The sequence below is a fragment of the Oncorhynchus gorbuscha genome, linkage group LG25 (assembly GCF_021184085.1).
Source record: "Oncorhynchus gorbuscha isolate QuinsamMale2020 ecotype Even-year linkage group LG25, OgorEven_v1.0, whole genome shotgun sequence".
Taxonomy (NCBI): Eukaryota; Metazoa; Chordata; class Actinopteri; order Salmoniformes; family Salmonidae; genus Oncorhynchus; species Oncorhynchus gorbuscha.
Genome location: NC_060197.1, coordinates 30,153,527 through 30,172,913, shown reverse-complemented (window position 1 = coordinate 30,172,913; position 19,387 = coordinate 30,153,527). Strand labels below are relative to the sequence as shown.

Genomic DNA, 19,387 nt, shown 5'->3' with positions numbered 1-19,387 from the left:
ACTGTACACCCACTACGATGACCTTACAGTCAGTGGAACAGTGACAGGCAGAAGTTCCACAGAAAAATGAACAATCACAAAGATAAGTAGGCTACATCTATCACAGTGACCTATTACTTACAAGAAAGCGTAATAACAAAAAATGCACAATTAAGCTAAACACTAGCTGTAAGGCAGTTTCTTGTAAAAACTACAAATATTATATATTTATAAATGTTGACAAGTTTAACTGATTTCCCTGAGACGTTGGGACATCAGTCCTCCCTTCATAGAGATTGAAATAGAGGAAGGCCAGCTATTTTTTTATGATAATCTATCTATTTTTAACCTCATGTAGTTAATTAACAATGCTGATATGTTGGGCATTTAATGGATATTTACAGAATGTACATTGCATTGAGATGCATGTAACATCAGACACAACATTAGATATAAAGTAATACCTCTGCTATCTCTGTTCTGAGTCTTGCACAGCGCCCAGACAAGTAGTAGGGTCACTATCCCCAGAATGATGTTGGACATGACCAAGGCCAGAACAGTAGGACTCAGATCAAATGGACAATCATGTTCTGGCACTGTGGAAACGGTATCAGTGAATTCCTATTGTATTTATGAACACTTAGGAAGATCATCAAACAGTAAAATATGGAATCAAAAGCTGATGGTGAAATTGTATAGCTTGTTGAGACAATATAATGAGGTCATTTGGAGGTAGGCTGTTTGCATGAAGATACAGTATTGTTGGGGATATTTACAGATTACATGGGATTTACCTTGAATGTTCAGCTTGGTCCCGTTCTCAAACAGTATGACCCGACATGAGGCACAGCACAGTAGTAAGTCCCAGCATCAGAGAGGCTGAGGTTCCTCTTGGGGAGGTTGTAGACACATCTCTGTGTAGGAGACCCAGCCTCAGAGATCTTCTCACACTGATCACTCCTGTCTCCATGGGTGTAAATGATTCCTGGAAGGGATTCTCCTGAGACATGTCTGAACCAATAGACACTGTGTTCTCCTGCACAGGTCTCAGTGTGTAGTGTACAGTTCAGAGTCACAGAGTCTCCTGGCTGGACTGACATCCAAATCAAGGGCGGACATCTCATAAGCAGAGAAATACCCATCTCTACAAGAAGTGGAAATATCAGACACAGTGTGATCCTCATTGAAGTTGTCATCCTCCTCACAACTTGTCTTGAGTGGAAAAAGTCCACCTAAGTAGACAACACTTCAACAATGGAGCTGCAGGTGATTTGTCGAACTGGACCCATAATTCTTGTTGACACCTTATTCCGGTACGACAATTTTCTTCACTTTGTACAGTGTCACAGAGTATAGATTTAGTACAAATGTAGTAATAATCATTCAAGTTTGACATCCCTTATTCTTCATCACTACAGATACTGTTGTCTACGTCAAGAGAAGTGAACGTGTTGGGAACATGTGTTGGGAACATGCATGCAATGACACTGTCATCCACTAGGGCTTCTATCACCACACAGTCACTTCACCTCACTAAAAAAACATCTATTGAAAAAACATAATTCAGGACTTACACATGGGAATCCCTTCCCATGATTTTGTTATTGAGGAGGCCGATACCTCTAAGCCTATAGGTGATGATAATACTTCACTGTTAAAACTGTGTTGTGATTGACTAAGAACTACAGCTCTAGCTGAAATGACCTAATAAATAGCTCATTGTGTTTTTTCACAGATTTCAGTCGACTATGTTTAGGTTAACTGCCTCATCAAAAGAGTTGGTTTACTGTTGTTAAAATGGTCAACTTGAAGAGTAAGTAGTATAGCCTAGAGTATGAGATAGCTAAGAGTTCTGAGGCATCCGGCTTAAAACCACAGAGAGAGAGAGAGAGAGAGAGAGAGAGAGAGAGAGAGAGAGAGAGAGAGAGAGAGAGAGAGAGAGAGAGAGAGAGAGAGAGAGAGAGAGAGAGAGAGAGAGAGAGCAGAGGGTCCTGTGTACAATACATTGGCAGCAGGCCATAACAAAGTGTAGATACATCCTCATATTGTGTTCATCGCAGACCGCAGAGTAACTGTAAATAGGTTGCTGTTTGTTTGAGGGTGTGTTAGTGTTAGTGGCATGAGAAGAGAAAAAACGGTTTAACATTATAACTTGAGTTATTGATCTTTCTTGAAAGACATTTTCAACCTGTCCCTGTAATACCAACATGTTTCAAGCAGAATACCATAGTCCCTGCGCCCGAGAACAACAAGGTAATCTGCCTAAATTTCTACTGACCTGTAGAACTCACATCTGTAGCCATGAAGTGCTTTTCAAGGATGGTCATGGCTCACATCAACACCATCATTCCAGAAACCCTAGACCCACTCCAATTTGCATACTGCCCCAATAGATCCACAGAGGATGCAATCTCTATTGTACTCAACACTGCCCTTTCTCACCTGGACAAAAGGAAGACTTACGCGAGAATGTTGCTCGTTGACTAAAGTTCAGCGTTCAAAATCAAAGTGCCCTCAAACCTCATCACTAAGCTGAGGACCCTGGGACTAAACACCTCTCTCTGCAACTGGATCCTGGACTTCCTGACAGGCTGCTCCCAGGTGGTAATGGTAGGCAACAACACATATGCCACGCTGATCCTCAACATGGGAGCCCCTCAGGGGTGCGTGCTTAGTCCCCTCCGGTACTCCCTGTTAACCCATGACTGAATGGCCAAGCACGACTCCAACACCATTATTACGTTTTCAAAAGACACAACGGTGGTAGTCCTGATCACAGACAACAATGAGACACGCTATAGGGAGGAGGTCAGAGTCTTGGAAGAGCGGTGCCAGGACAACAAACTCTCCCTCAATGGGATCAAGACAAAGGAGATGATCGTGGACTACCGGAAAAGGAGCACCATGCATGCCCCCATTCTCATTGATGGAGCTGTAGTGGAGCAGGTTGAGAGCGTCAAGTTTTTTGGTGTCCACACCAACAACAGGCTATCATGGTCCAAACACACCAATACAGTCATGAACAGGGCACGACAACGCCTAATTCCCCTCAGGAGATTGAAAGGTTTTTGCATGGGTCCTGAGATCCTCAAAAATGTCTCAAGCTGCACCATCGAGAGCATCCTGACTGGTTGCATCACTGCCTGGTTGGGAGCTGCTCGGCCTCCGATTGTAAGGTGCTACAGACGGTACGTACGGCCCAGTACATCACTGGGGCTAAGCTTCCTGCCATCCAGGACCTCTATACCAGGCTGAGTCAGAGGAAGGCTCTGAAAATTGTCAAAGACTCCAGCCACCCCAGTCATAGACTGCTCTCTATGCTACCGCATGGCAAGTGGTACCGGAGCACCAAGTCTAGGACAAAAAGGCTTCTTAACAGCTACTACCCCCAGCCTTAAGACTGCTGAACAGCTAATCAAATGGCTACATGTACTATTTGCATTGACCCCCCCCCCACCCACACACACACCTTTTTTTTACGCTGCTGCTACTCGCTATTTATAATCTATTATCTATGAATTATCACTTTACCCCTATGTACATATTACCTCAATTAGCTCGACAAACCTATACCCCAGTACAGGTTTGTGGTAGACAGTTTGTGGTGTCTAGAATAATTATTTTGGGGGGGAAACGCTTAGTTTGCTATGTGGGCACCAGCTGAATCAAATATGTCCAACAATGAGGCTGTGTGTAAAGAGAATATATGTATATCTTTAATTTAATGGGGTTAAAAGTAGAATATTATCTGGTAAGTATTGAGTACATTTTCAAGCATAGCCCCTCCCCATGTAACAGTTACAGGCAGTACTCCTGATGACCTATAGGGGGACTGTTATACAAAGAACATGCCCTGACATGAAGGGTGAACAGGGGTGGAGCATTACTGTGAGGGTATGTGGAGGAAACACCTACAGAATGAAAGTCAGTCTTATCTCTGTCATTCATGTACTAACTCAAGTGTAGGCTACTAGTTGAGTGTTTAGTAGGGGTGTACCTCATGGATAGGCCTCTTCACTGTAGCCTAATATACATTAATACCATTTTTTAACTCAGTAATCAAATGATTGTAGTTTGAATGAATTGAACCTATGATCTTGCAAGTGACAAGATACAGGGAACATGACATACAGTATATAAGTGGACTGTGTTGCTTATTGTCATGGTTGTGAACAACAATGAAAGAATGAGAGAAAACAGACTGACACCACATAGACATCCTGCTGAAAACCACATAGAGACACAGGGTGTGTAAAAGGCCAGCAGGCCTGTCCAAAGCGTAGAGACGGTCTTGTTTTGTGTTCACAGCAGACCACAGAGGGCAGGTACATGTGAGCATCTCGCTGTGTGGGTGTATGCATGGGTGGGTTTAGCATTTATCAGTAGGTTGGGTCTGCAGAAGCCCTCTGCACACATTCATACATACTGTATGTACAGAACACAAGGGGAAAGAACAAGTCTATTTCAGTCAGTATCAGTTGTTTAAATGGATATTTATTGATGCTATAAGAAGCAACTTATACATGGATTTCAAAAGTACAATTTAATCAACTGACACAACTTTTTAAACAAGGTCACTGGCCATTTATTTTTAGAATGCAAAACAACTCAGCAATCTCAACAAATACTAATTTTCAATACAAGTTGATGATATTTCTAACATTTACTGCAAAAAGTCCATCGTCATTTGTCTTAGATTGATCTATTTCCTGGTGGTGTAGATGGTGATGAAGATGGTCAGACAGTGGAGGAGAACTCCAGTTCTTATGACAGAGAGAAGGACCAGGATTCTCACCTGTGGATCATCAGAGTGACCACACTCAACATCCAGCTTGATCCTGTTCCCAAACAGTATCTCCCCACGAGGCCACAGCACAGTAGTCCCAGTATCAGAAAGGCTGCGGTTCCACTTGGGCAGATTGTAGACACAGCTCTGTGTAGGAGACCCAGCCTCATAGTTCTTCTCACACTGATCACTCCTGTTTCCATGAGTGTTAATGATTCCCTGATGGGATTCCCCTTGAACCTTTGTCTGAACCAATAGACACTGTGTTCTCCTGCGCAGGTCTCAGTGTGTATTGTTCAGTTCAGAGTCTCCTGGCTGGACTGACTCAGACACAGGCTGCTGTGCAACAGACATGCTCTTGAACTCTAATTCTGAAAAGAGTGACAGAGGAAGATCATGGTGTGTCAACTGTTTGTCCTGCTAGATTTTTTTTAATGAACAATTTATATTGTATATTTAGAATTTCATGAATGCAAAATGAAAATCCAAAACAAAGACTTACTTGAGTTAGTTTACCTTTGACAATCAAATCTGCTCCTTGTCCAAATGTGACTTTGCCCACTTCAATAGCAGCACATTAGCATGTAGCTGAGTCCCCTAACTGGGTCTTAGAGATGGTCAGGTTAACACTGTCAACTCATCTCTCCGCACTCAGGCATTTAGTCCCAGTGAAGTCCTTGTTAAAGGTCTATAACTTACTTATTTTTTTTGCAATTAATCCTATTTGCTCCGGTAAGCTGCTCTGAATAAGAGTGTCTTCGAAATTACTAAAATGTAAGTGTGAACAGGAGTAGAGCATTGGAAGTGTATTTGGGATAAACACTTACAGCATGAAACAAGTCAATTGTATCTCAGTCTCATCCCCTATCATTTACAGAAACATGAATTAACTTTAGTGTAACACCTGTGAGTGCATCACTGATTGGACACCCCAGCCTAATATAACCAATACACATGACACACTTTATCCACTCTGTATCACTGTCTGGTTACTGTTGTTCTCATAGGAGGCAATCTATCAGAAGGAGGATCCTCCTCTATTGGTCTCCTTACAGAGAACCCTGCAGTAGTCCTAGAACACTTGTCTGATTGAGAATGCACTAGTTCTCCCATGACATCATCTTAAAATAGCCCTTCACCCTGAGCAGATAGATATAGAATAGATGGTTCCGTATTATGACAGGAGATGCTTAACTTGGAGAGTTCATTAGCAGTTCATTGTGGTTTGAAACTGATTTCAGATAACTATATATATCCAAGTAATTTTATAAATAACTGGTTTGCTGTGACTGCAAGCTGTCAGTAGAAACATGAACAACAATAACAAATGTGAAAACAACTGACTGACACCAGAATAGACATCCTGTTGAAAACCACAGAGACACAGAGAGCAGGTAGGAGGGTCCTGTGTGTACAAGGCCAACAGGCCTGACCAAAGAATTGATATAGCCTCGTACTTAGAGTAGACCTCAAGTACCTGTGAACTTGTTAGCTGTGTGTGGGTGGATGTGTGTGTCATGCTATCAACACGTCTAAAACTAGTTCAAGACATTTCATTGGAGATATGACTTTAAAACAGTAGGTTGTGTGCCTTAATTATGCAAGGACTCCCTGGAACTCAATTACAAATCTACACAGTCAAAGAAATGAGTCTTCATAATACAGTTCTCTACTGCCTGTTTCATTTTGAGTGATTGTTGCTCCTTGTTACTAAGCTACACTTTATCATAACTATGTTGATGTAACTGCGTTCGTCTGTTGAATGAAGAAAGTCGGACCGAAATGCAGCGTGTAGGTTACTCATGACTTTAATGAACAGAATAGCGGTACATGAAAATAATTGAAATACAAAAACAACAGAACGGAACGTGAAACTAATTACAGCCTATCTGGTGACTACTACACAGAGACAGGAACAAACACCCACAAAATACAAAGCGAACTCAGGCTACCTAAATACGGTTCCCAATCAGAGACAACGATAAGCACCTGACTCCAATTGAGAATCGCCTCAGGCAGCCAAGCCTATACAACACCCCTAATTAGCCGCGATCCCAAATACTACAAACCCCAATACGAAAAACAACATATAAACCCATGTCACACCCTGGCCTACCCAAACATATAACAAAAACACAAAATACAATGACTAAGGCGTGACAGAACCTCCCCCCTAAGGTGCAGACTCCCGGACGCACCTCAAGAGCATAGGGAGGGTCCGGGTGGGCGTCTGTCCATGGTGTCGGTTCTGGCTCGGGACGTGGACCCCACTCCATAAATGTCCTATTTCCTCCCCTTCGTGTCCTGGGATAATCCACCTTCTCCGCCGACCATGGCCTAATAGTCCTCACCCTGATCCCCACATAACTGAGGAGCAGCTCGTGACAGAGGGGCAGCTCGGGACAGAGGGGCAGCTCAGGACAGAGGGGCATCTCAGGACAGAGGGGCATCTCAGGACAGAGGGGCATCTCGGGACAGAGGGGCAGCTCGGGACAGAGGGGCAGCTCAGGACAGAGGGGCAGCTCAGGACAGAGGGGCATCTCAGGACAGAGGGGCATCTCAGGACAGAGGCAGCCCAGGACTGAGGGGAAGCCCGGGACTGAAGGGAAGCCCGGGACTGAGGGGAAGCCCTAGACTGAGGGGAAGCCCGGTACTGAGAGGAAGCCCGGTACTGAGAGGAAGCCCGGTACTGAGAGGAAGCCCAGTACTGAGAGGAAGCCCAGTACTGAGATGAAGCTCAGGCAGGTAGTAGGCTCCGGTAAATCCTGGTTGTCGGGCAGATCTAGAAGAGACTGGTTGTCGGGGAGATCTGGAAGAGACTGGTTGTCTGGCGGCGCTGGGCTGACTGGTGGCGCTGGGCAGACTGGGAGCACTGGCGGCGCTGGGCAGACTGGGAGCACTGGGCAGACTGGGAGCACTGGCGGCATTGGGCAGACTGGGAGCACTGGCGGAGCTGGGTAGACTGGGAGCACTGGCGGAGCTGGGCAGACTGGGAGCACTGGCGGAGCTGGGCAGACTGGGAGCACTGGCCGCGCTGGGCAGACTGGGAGCACTGGCCGCGCTGGGCAGACTGGGAGCACAGGCCGCGCTGGGCAGACTGGGAGCACTGGCCGCGCTGGGCAGACTGGGAGCACTGGCCGCGCTGGGCCGACTGGGAGCACTGGCGGCGCTGGGCAGACTGGAGACTCCGGCAGCACAGGAGAGGAGAAAGGCTCTGGCTGTGCTAAACAGGCGGGAGACTCCAACAGCGCAGGAGAGGAGAAAAGCGCTGGCTGCGCTGAACAGGCGAGGCGCACTGGAGGCCTGGTGCGTGGTGCTGGAACTGGTGGTACTGGCGCGAGGACACGCACAGGAAGCCTGGTGCGGGGAGCTGCTACCGGAGGACTGGTGTGTAGAGGTGGCTCTGGATAGACCGGACCGTGCAGGCGCACTGGAGCTCTTGAGCACCGAGCCTGCCAAAGCTTACCTGGCTCGATGCCCACTCTAGCCTGGCCAATAGGAAGAGCTGGTATGTGCCGCACCGGGCTATGCTCCCGCACTGAAAACACCGTGCACTCCATAGCATAACACGGTGCCTGCCCGGTCTCTCTAGCCCAACGGTGAGCACAGGGAGTTTGCGCAGGTCTCCTACCTGGCATAACTATTCTCCCTTCTAGCACCCCCCAATAATTTTTTGGGGCTGCTTTTCAGGTTTCCTTGCCAACCGTGTTCCCTCGTATCGTCGGCTCCTATCTCCGGCTGCCTCTGCTCTCCTTAGTGCCTCCACCTGTTCCCATGGGAGGCGATCTCTTCCGGCCAATATCTCCTCCCAAGTGTAACAACCTTTACCATCCAACACGTCTTCCCATGTCCATTCTCCGCATAATTCATCCTCCCTTTGCTGCTCCAGCTGTCGCTGCCTGTTTATACCAGCGCCTCTCCGTTTTAGATTTGATAACAAAAGAGAAAAGTGTCTTTTTCTTTGATTCTATATTGTATAGGGCAGGAAGAAGTTAAAGGTCATAGCCTGTAGCCACATCTTCGACTGCTGACAGTCAATGACCCATGGCGGGCGCCTGCACTCTCTGGCAGGCATCGTCACATCACAGGGGAAACACAAGCCCACCTGTCGATTTCTTCCCACAGATGGGAACCCTAAAGCTAAATGAGATCCATGCCTTAATACCTTCCAGAACGTCCTCCTTTTATCTCCTTGCATCAGTTCACAGATGTGGGCGCTGCTCGGTCTGATTGGAATGTGGCGCAGTGTCTGTCTGTATGGAAGGAGATGGCGCTCTGGAGGGTGTGTCTCCCGTGAGTCACCCCAGAGTACACAGTGTCTGTCTCATTGAATTCAAAAAGTTATTGGTCGCTCCTCTGTCTCCCGGCCACTCACCCCGTTTTAGAGTGTCTTTTTCTTTGACAGTGTCTGCCCTCTCCACTGCTGAAGCGCACCTCTGTCTCCTGGGTCGGCCGCCCAGTCACACCCCAGAGTACACAGTGTCTGTCTCCATGGCGCTCCTCTGTCTCCCGGAGTCACACCCAGAGTAGTGGCACGTGTCTGTCTCCGTGGCGCTCCTCTGTCTCCCGGAGTCACCCAGAGTACACAGTGTCTGTCTCCGTGGCGCTCCTCTGTCTCCCGGAGTCACCCCAGAGTGTGTCTGTCTCCGGCGCAGTCTCCCGACACCCAGAGTACACAGTGTCTGTCTCCGTGGCGCTCCTCTGTCTCCCGGAGTCACCCCAGAGTACACAGTGTCTGTCTCCGTGGCGCTCCTCTGTCTCCCGGAGTCACCCCAGAGTACACGGTGTCTGTCTCCGTGGCGCTCCTCTGTCTCCCGGAGTCACCCCAGAGTACACGGTGTCTGTCTCCGTGGCGCTCCTCTGTCTCCCGGAGTCACCCAGAGTACACGTGTCTGTCTGTCTCCTCTGTCTCCCGGAGTCACCCCAGAGTACACGGTGTCTGTCTCTGTCTCCTCTGTCTCCCGAGTCACCCCAGAGTACACGGTGTCTGTCTCCGTGGCGCTCCTCTGTCTCCCGGAGTCACCCCAGAGTACACGGTGTCTGTCTCCGTGGCGCTCCTCTGTCTCCCGGAGTCACCCCAGAGTACACTGTGTCTGTCTCCGTGGCGCTCCTCTGTCTCCCGGAGTCACCCCAGAGTACACAGTGTCTGTCTCCGTGGCGCTCCTCTGTCTCCCGGAGTCACCCCAGAGTACACAGTGTCTGTGTCCTTGGCGCTCCTCAAGTTACAGCTGTAGTCTCCTCTCCTCACACCCAAACGATTGGTCTCAATAAAGTCCTTGATAAAGTTGTGGGAATAATAACTATCTTTGCCAATATAAAGAGATGATGCCATGAGGAGGGGTTTCTGTCCAAAACTCTGCTTGAACCAATCAAACCTGGTCACCGACAATTTGGGACAAAAGCAAGTGAGAGTCACAGTGCCTCCCAGCTCAGCAACCATCACAGGTGTTGGTTGGATTACGTTTAGTTTGGTAAAAGCAGAAACTGTCAAAGCTTATAAACAAAATGGATCAAAGATAAAGAAATGGATAAACCATTTCTAGCATTACAGAGAGAACGTCCACTTAACATATTCATATTCTAACCACATACTACAAATAATTGAAAAATAAATTAAATTAAGATGTCTTACACTTCCACAAGTTGATGTAAAATATAAATACTTCTCTATTCATCATTGTAACATTAGTCCCTTCTGCACTGTATAGTGTGTGGGTTTGACAGTGGGACATCTTATATATGATGGCACTTTACATGTACCTTTCATGCAGTAGGACGGAACACTGAAAAGAGAGATATTATTGGCCGACTACAATCTTAGAAGTGTGTCCTCTGGCTTACCATAGTTTGAGATTCCTTATAATTACTTTTTAAGACATTATAAAGCAGGGCAGAGTAGCTGGATCAAGGAAATCAAATATTTGCTTGATACGGCTGCTATTTTATTGAGAGAAATGAAACATTAACTTCAATTCTTTCTCTTTTGATGTTTGGAAATGATACTGTGAATGATCTTTAGTGCTGCTAATACTACCGACCCAACCCCAGCCCAATGGTTAAAGTAACCCATCATGTAAACTTACCCACCACTGCATAAAAGCTGCACCAATAAAATCTAATATTAGTTATAACCGCAATAGCATTGAATAATATGTGGTGGGGGGTTCAATCATGTGTTTGGTACCAATACTTTCTCTTTTTTCATGAAGGAAGAGTTGACAAAACTATTGAGATGACACTCAATTGTATCTGCACTTTGTCCTCTTGTTGAATGCTTTACTGTAGGTTTCTTAAACATTTTCAACTCGAGACCCAATTGAGAAATTGGCTGTCCTCCCTACAACGACCAGAACTTTGAAGAAATAGCCTGGGATTATAGATGTTTTCTCATAACTCAGGACCCACAGTTTAAGAGACCCTGCACAGTTTAGGGTTTAGGAAATGTTTTTATCCTGTGGTTTGTATTCTTGACATACTTTGCATATCTAACTGAGCGGCAGGGGTCTTGTGTTTACTGTCCAGATGAACAGAAGAGTTGCATTTACTCTTACACAAAAAATATTTTCCCGCACTATCTGTCGGCAGGTGGACTGATAATCTAGCGAGACATGCTGAGAGAGAGAGAGAGAGAGAGAGAGAGAGAGAGAGAGAGAGAGAGAGAGAGAGAGAGAGAGAGAGAGAGAGAGAGAGAGAGAGAGAGAGAGAGAGAGAGAGAGAGAGAGAGAGAGAGCATAATGGACATTTCATCCCCCAGTGTTAGTCTATGAGAGACCCGGTGATGTTCACCTCAGCAGGTCTCACTCTACACTGAGCTGCTCCTTCCTGTCACTCACACCACAGGAAGTGATGCGTACCCTCACTGGCCCCTCCTCTACCTCAGACCACAATCATATTCTCCTTATAAGCTGCTTCTCAGAATAGGGGGCTGTGATTGTCAAAAAAATGTTGTCAAAGACTCCAGCCACCCTAGTCATAGACTGTTCTTTCTGCTACCGCACAGCAAGCGGTACCAGAGTGTCAAGTCTAGGTCCAAGAGGCTTCTAAACAGCTTTTACCACCAAGCCATAAGACTGCTGAACGCCTACACCACTGCTATTCTCTTTTTTTATACCTTTATTTAACTAGGCAAGTTAGTTAAGAACTAATTCTTAATTTTAATGACAGCCTAGGAACATTGGTTTAACTGCCTTGTTCAGGGGCAGAATGACAGATTTGAACCTTGTCAACTCAGGGATTTGATCTTGCAACCTTTAAGGACTAGTAATAGTCCAACGCTCTAACCACTAGGCTACCCAGAAGTCAGCATTTCAATGTTGTATTCGGCACATGTGACTAATATAATTTGAATTGATTTGATCAGTACAAAGCCAAGACAGGAAATACTAAGGGGTGAATAACATCATGGCAATGGCTGTTTATTTGTCTTTAGACGTGATCAGTATAATACAGTTGTCTACTGTTGGGTACTTTGTCCCTCAGGGTCACCCTATAAAAAAATGACCAAATCCCTGACACACACAACAGAGATTTAAGTTAAGAGAGGTCAAAAGAGGCAACTATTCCCCTGTGACCATTAAAACAGTTGTGTTTTGACTTCTAACTCTTCTCTAACCACACCCTGTACCACTGAGATGTTTGGCCTAACTGAGTTGGAGAGAGCTGAGGTAAAACTCACAAACATACACTGCAGAGATGAATCGATTTACATTTAAATAAAGGTCAATACATTCAATATAACTACACAGACACAATATAGCGATATGTATTCAAGCATATGGTAAATCAATGTATTCAAAGATATGGACAATTAATTTTCCTCTTCCATCCTCCTCCACGTTGTCATCTTGAAGCAGCATACACTACATGGGGGTCCAGCTCCTTCTCTCTTCTCCTCTCCATCTTCCTCTTCATGGAGGTGAAATTCAGAGCGGCATAATTCAATGTATCTGGATCTTGTTTCTGTAGATTTGCAAACACCATGCAGTAGTTGTTATTTTCTCAGTTTCTGAATTGCTTATATTTCCGTATTTAATCATGCAGTATTTACCTGATCATTGTGTTGTTGTCTTTGAGGATCAGGTCCTGAATATCAAAGAGAGATGAGAGAACGAATTAATGGATCAATCCATTCTAGTCTACACACGGAGTCTCTAATCATCAGTGTACAGTATGTCAGGGGGAAAACATCCACATTAAAGGTATAGTTCAAAGGTCCCATATTATCATGAAATGGTCTCCTACCTGTGTTGTGTCTGTTTGCGTCTCGTCTGATCTTGAGGACCAGGATGAGGATGACTATCAGAAGAACAGCAGTCACAACACCCAGGATCACAACCAGGGGAAGGAGGTACATGGTTCCATCATCCTCTCCTAAGTATATGTCATCATCCTCTCCTTGGTATATGTCATCATCCTCTCCTTGGTATATGCCATCATCCTCTCCTACTAGACTGATAGTTCCATTACAGTGTCCTATTAGATTACATTTTATGAAATCACTTGGTGGTCCTTTAATGACAGACCTAAACATTTCATGTAGATATTTTTTCATCTACATGACTCTCTTTAGATTACTCTGGTGTTTCCTCACCTCCGTTGTGCCCTATAGCATTGCGATTAGTAATAATAGAGAAGTATATATTTTTTTCAAAATTATAATGCTAAAAAATATGTCCATCAATGGTCTGCCTTTGTTTCATGATAACTCCTTATTAGGTTGATGAACATTTTCAAATATATCAAACGGCAGATAAATAATTGAAAACGTACCTTGAATTTTTAGATATGTTGCATTGACAAAGAACATGTGGCTATATGGATACAATCCACAGAAATACAGACCACAGTCACCTATTTCCACTTGTGTGATTTTGAGAAAGATAGTGGTGTGGTTGCTGAACATTTCCAAATGGCTCCTTTGAAAACCATTGTGGAGATCAGGTGTTGAATTAAAGCCGTACATAGACGAGATACACACAGGCTCTGATCCGTTGACTTGCTTGAACCATGCGGTGTGTCCCACAGCCGTTGTAAGATTGGAGCACTGCAAGGTGATGGTATCCCCAGTACGGACCTCCGTAGTCTGACACTGAGAAACCAACACAGAGACCAAACCTGAAACACAAAGAACAAAGTCCAACATTAATGACTGTAATCGGTGATATCACATGTACATGTAAGAAATGAGGAAGATGTGATGCCCTGAACATTCTGGTTATACTTGACGAATGCAGTCAATCTTACCCTGTCTCCATGATAGATTTAACAGTAGTTTACTTACTCAATCCATAGAGCAGTAGAGCTTGTAGGAAGGTTCTCGCCATTCTGTGTGTAAATCTATTCTGCTCTGTCTGGTTGTGAATCAGAGAACACCTCTTTATTCACGCTGAGATCACAGTGAGATCAAAAGGGATTTCATTGGTAGGGGGAGTGGTAGTTAGTATTGGACCACAATGTCTATTTACAGAAAGCAGAATTGACACAGACATTTTATGTGGAGTGTAAAAACAGAAATGTAACATATTTGTGTTCAATCAAAATGGAGATGGTGTCTGGGTTCGGTTGGGTTCATATAGGTCAGTGATTCTCAGACTGAAGGTTGTGACCCCATGTACTGTCTGTCCCCTGATTTAAAAATGTGCACATGAGAAAAAATCTGAAATAAAATGTACAAATTGCTCTTGGATCATAGAACCAGGGTTACATCATTAACCTAAAGTAGCTGCGAGTTGCAGTTGTAATAAACAGAGTGTTTTTTTGTCTTCTTCCCACAAATGTGTTTCTATCATTTAAACGGTTTATGTTACAAAAATATTATGACCCCATTCCTGAAAGATAAGACTCTTACGAACAATTATGTGTTTTCTGTTTCCCTATACAATGTCCAAAATCAGTCAGGACGTATTAGAACAGAGTGGACAGGACCAAGCACTAAATAAAAATGGGGGGGGACATCATCCATTGTTTTCTACACAGAATATCATGCCACTGATATAGGTGTTTGGGTTTGGTGGGGTTCATAGAGGACCACAAGGCTTCACCCTATAGATGGATTGCACATGCTGTTACGTTACCCAGTTTCTGTGTTGTTGTGGGTTTGTATGTGTGTCTATTTCAGGAAATGGCTTCCTGGATTCCTAAAGCAGCTGATTGGTCGGCCCCATCGCTGATTCGAGCACTGACCCCTCCCTCTCGTCAGGGGATACAGCTGTTTCTTCAATTACCAACTTCTTCTCCAGCTTGATGAAAGCCAGTGTTCCAATGTCAGAGAGCTTTTTTTCTGTCCTGTGTTGGTTGTTGTGGCAGTCAGTAAAAGCTTTTTTTAAATATTATTTTGTAGCCGCTCCTTCAGATGTATGTGTATGACAATGGGACTTAGTGTTTGTGGTTATTGAAATTTCACACTTAAGAGTATTGGTAAATTATTCTGCTTCCTTTGTTCCCCAAATGCACTTTGGAAGTGTTTAGGCAAGAGGCCTGCGGGCATACATAACCCGTAGCATTTAATCTGTCTATGCACACTAGGTAAGACCTGGGCGGACCACCTCCTGTTTTTTGGTTACCGCGCCAAGTGGTGCTAAAGGTTAGGTTAGAAGGCAGATAAGGTAGGAGAGGGGATTCCTTAAACGTTTACTTTCTTTGCTTTAGTTCCATCCTGCCCATTTTTCACAACATTAACTTGTGTTAGGAATAATAAATTCCCTGTAAACGGTATTCTCTGCCTTTGTCATCCTTCTCCGCACCTACGATCACACTTTTTTAACTCCACAGAGAGTTGAAATGTAGCGGGGTCTTGCGTTCCCTCCAAGAGGCATACGCAACAATGATCAAACTAACTGTTCACCAACCCTAACCCTTAACTCCAGCTCTAGCCTAACCCTAGCCCTAACCCCAGCCCTAACCCTAGTCCTAGCTGTAACCCTAGCCAAGCCAAACCCTACTCCACTACACGCACTGTGTCTCTGGTGCGCAAGGTTCTTAGATGACTGCTGGAGCATGACCTGTATGTGAAGGCGGAGAAATGTGAGTTTTCCAAACGATCAGTTTCCTTCCTGGGTTATCGCATTTCCAGCTCTGGGTTGGTAATGGAAGGTGACCACGTAAAGGCTGTGCGTAATTGGCCGACTCCGACCACGGTAAAGGAGGTGCAGCGGTCATTAGGGTTTGCCAATTACTACCGGAGGTTTATCCGGGGTTTTGGTCAGGTAGCTGCTCCTATTACCTCACTGCTGAAGGGGGGGCCGGTGCGTTTGCAGTGGTCAGCAGAGGCGGACGGAGCTTTTCGTAGGTTGAAGGCGATGTTCACTGAGGCGCCGGTGTTGGCGCATCCGGACCCTCCTTTGGCGTTTATAGTAGAGGTGGAAGCATCCGAGGCTGGGGTTGGAGCGGTGCTCTCACAGCGTTCGGGTGCGCCACCGAAGCTCCGCCCCTGTGCCTTTTTTTCGAAGAAACTCGGGCCAGCGGAGCGGAATTATTATGTGGGGGATAGGGAGTTGTTGGCTATGGTTAAGGACCAGAAGGTGTGGAGACTGGCTTGAGGGGGCTAAGAACCCTTTCCTTATCTGGACTGACCACCGTAACCTGGATTATATCCGATCAGCTAGGAGACTGAATCCTCGTCAGGCAAGGTGGGCCATGTATTTCACCAGATTTCGTTTTACTATCTCGTATCGACCAGGTTCCCTCAACACTAAGGCCGACGCGCTGTCAAGACTCTATGACACCGAGGACAGGTCCATCGATCCTACTCCCATCATTCTGGCAGCTAAGCTGGTGGCACCAGTAGTATGGGAGGTGGACGCGGACATTGAGCGGGTGCTAATGGAGGAACCTGTGCCTCCACAGTGTCCGAAGGGTCGTATGTACGTGCCGCTCGCTGTTCGTGATCAATTGATTCGATGGGCTCATTGTCTACCCTCGTCGGGTCTCCCAGGTATTTTTAGGACAGTGCGAGGTCTTCAGAGGAAGTACTGGTGGCCCACTTTGGTGAGGGATGTGCGATTCTATGTCTCCTCCTGTTCAGTGTGTGCCCAGAGTAAGGCTCCTAGACACCTGCCATGAGGTAAATTACAACCTCTCCCCGTTCCACAATGGCCATGGACCCATCTATCGGTGGATTTTCTTACTGACATTCCCCCCTCTCAGGGTAACACAACGATCCTGGTTGTTGTGGATCAGTTCTCTAAGTCCTGCCGTCTTATCCCATTGCCCGGTCTCCCTACAGCCCTACAGACTGCGGAAGCTCTTTTCACCCATGTCTTCCGGCACTACGGGGTGCCCGAGGATATAGTTTCTGATCGGGGCCCCCAGTTTACCTCCCGTGTATGGAGGGCATTTATGGAACGTCTGGGGGTCTCGGTCAGCCTGACCTCAGGTTATCACCCGGAGAGTAATGGGCAGGTGGAGAGAGTGAACCAGGAGGTGGATAGTTTTCTGCGGTCGTATTGCCAGGACCGGCCAGGGGAGTGGGCGAGATACATTCCCTGGGCAATGTAAGAAATGGCCCAGAACTCACTAAGCCACTCCTCTACCAACACCGTGGCATCAGAGCCAGACTGAGGCTCCTGCAGTGGAGGAGTGGGTACAGCGCTCTAAGGAGACCTGGAAGCCTGTCCAAGAGTCATTACGCCAAGCGAGTGAAGAAGAGCGCTGACCGTCACCGCAGTGAGGCCCCCGTGTTTGCACCTGGGGACAGGGTCTGGCTCTTGACCCGAAACCTGCCCCTCCGCTTGCCCTGCCGGAAGCTGGGTCCGCAGTGTATAGGGCCATTTAAAGTCCTGAGGAGAATAAACATAGGTTTGTTATCGATTATTACTTCCTTCGTATTATCGTATTAACCCCTCGTTTCATGTGTCTCTTCACAGGCCGGTGGTAGCTGGTCCCATGCAGGAAGGTGAGGTTCCGGAGGTTCCTCCGCCCCCACTGGACATCGAGGGGTCCCCGGCGTACACGATACGAGCTATTCTGGACTCGAGATGCCGGGTGAGGGGCTTGCAGTACCTCGTTGACTGGGAGGGGTACGGTCCGGAGGAGAGGTGCTGGGTTCCGGTGGGGGATATTCTAGATCCATCTATGTTGAGAGAGTTCCATCGCCTCCGTCCGGATCGCCCAGCGCCTCGGCCCCCGGGTCGTCCCCGAGGCCGGCGTCGGCGCGCTGCGGGAGCTGCGCATCAGGAGGGGGGGTACTGTCACGAATATTACCGAAGGTGACTTGTTCGGGTGGCGCTCGGCAGTCGTCGTCACCGGTCTACTAGCTATCACCGATCCTTTGTTCTGTGTTCCTTTGGTTTTGTCTGATTGGTATCACCTGTTTCTTGTTTGGTTGTTAGGGTGGGGTTATATAAGTTTGTTCAGCCCACTTCTGTTTCGTGCGGGCTTGTTCGTCTGTTTTGTGTTAGAGTGATTTTGTTTGCATTGTCGGGTTTCACGCTGTCCGTTATTATTTCTGATCATTTGTTTTCCTACTTTTGTTCATGTTATTTTTCTGGACATTAAAGCGTGTTTTTCCCGCATCCTTTTGCTCTCTGCGCCTGACTCCACACCTCTTCACTCATTAATCGTAACACAATTGATACATTTTAGGTAATAAGCTTCTGGTGTTAACGTGCAGAAAACCCAGACTTTTACGAGAGCTGAACTTAGTGAAGCAGATATCAGAGCACAAGTTAGAATTGTAGATAGCAACAGTAGATGGGCCAGGGTGTACATGCACATTTCCAGATATCATCAACAGTAATACAATCAAGGCACGGCATAGGACAGGGAGAGCTCTGCAGTGCTGATTTATGACATCTGAATGTGCATATGCGTTATGGTAATGAGCTTGAGGCTATGATTACGCTCCCTGATACGGGATTGCTCGACGCTAAAGGTTAACTTCTTACTGGCAGGTGGGACGGTAGCGTCCAACATCCAGCGAAATTGCAGAGCGTGAAATTCAAACTACAAGTGTAATCCATCAAAATAAAGCCTTGTTAATCCAGCCGCTGTGCCGGATTTCAAAAAGGCTTTACGGCAAAAGCAAACCATGCGATAATCTGAGAACAGCGCCCTGCATACAAACACATGAAAAACATATTTCATCCAGGCAGGTTCAGCACGAAAGTCAGAAATAGCGATATAAAAAATGCCGTACCTTTGATCTTCTGTTAGCCTCCAAAAAGTCCCTGTTACATCATAAATGGTCCTTTTGTACGTTAATGTCCTTCTTTATATCCATAAAAACTCAGTTTAGCTGGCACGCTTCAGTCAATAATCCACCCAGTTTCCCTCCATCAAAATGCATTCAACTGTCACGCCTTGGTCATTGTATTTTGTGTTTTCGTTATATTATTTGGTCAGGCCAGGGTGTGACATGGGTTTATGTTGTTGTATTTCGTATTGGGGTTTTGCATTATTGGGATTGCGGTTGAGTAGGGGTTAAGTAGGGGTGTTGTATAGGCTTGGCTGCCTGAGGCGGTTCTCAATCAGAGTCAGGTGATTCTCGTTGTCTCTGATTGGGATCCGTATTTAGGTAGCCGGAGTTTCATTGTGTATTTCGTGGGTGATTTTTTTCCTGTCTCTGTGTAGTTTCACCAGATACGCTGTAATTAGGTTTCACGTTCCGTTTGTTGTTTTTTATTT

At 46.0% G+C, this 19,387-nt stretch overlaps 1 protein-coding gene across 1 annotated transcript; it reads right to left on the bottom strand.

The window, feature by feature from the left end:
* Nucleotides 1-12,164: 12,164 nt before the first annotated feature.
* On the bottom strand, nucleotides 12,165-14,096 carry LOC124013723. The gene is made up of 5 exons (XM_046328174.1): nucleotides 14,046-14,096; nucleotides 13,535-13,879; nucleotides 13,007-13,237; nucleotides 12,813-12,847; nucleotides 12,165-12,724 (listed from the first exon to the last, which is right to left on the bottom strand). The coding sequence occupies exons 1-5, from the start codon at nucleotides 14,086-14,088 to the stop codon at nucleotides 12,605-12,607; spliced, it is 774 nt and encodes a 257-aa protein (XP_046184130.1). The 5' UTR covers nucleotides 14,089-14,096; the 3' UTR covers nucleotides 12,165-12,604.
* Nucleotides 14,097-19,387: the final 5,291 nt, after the last annotated feature.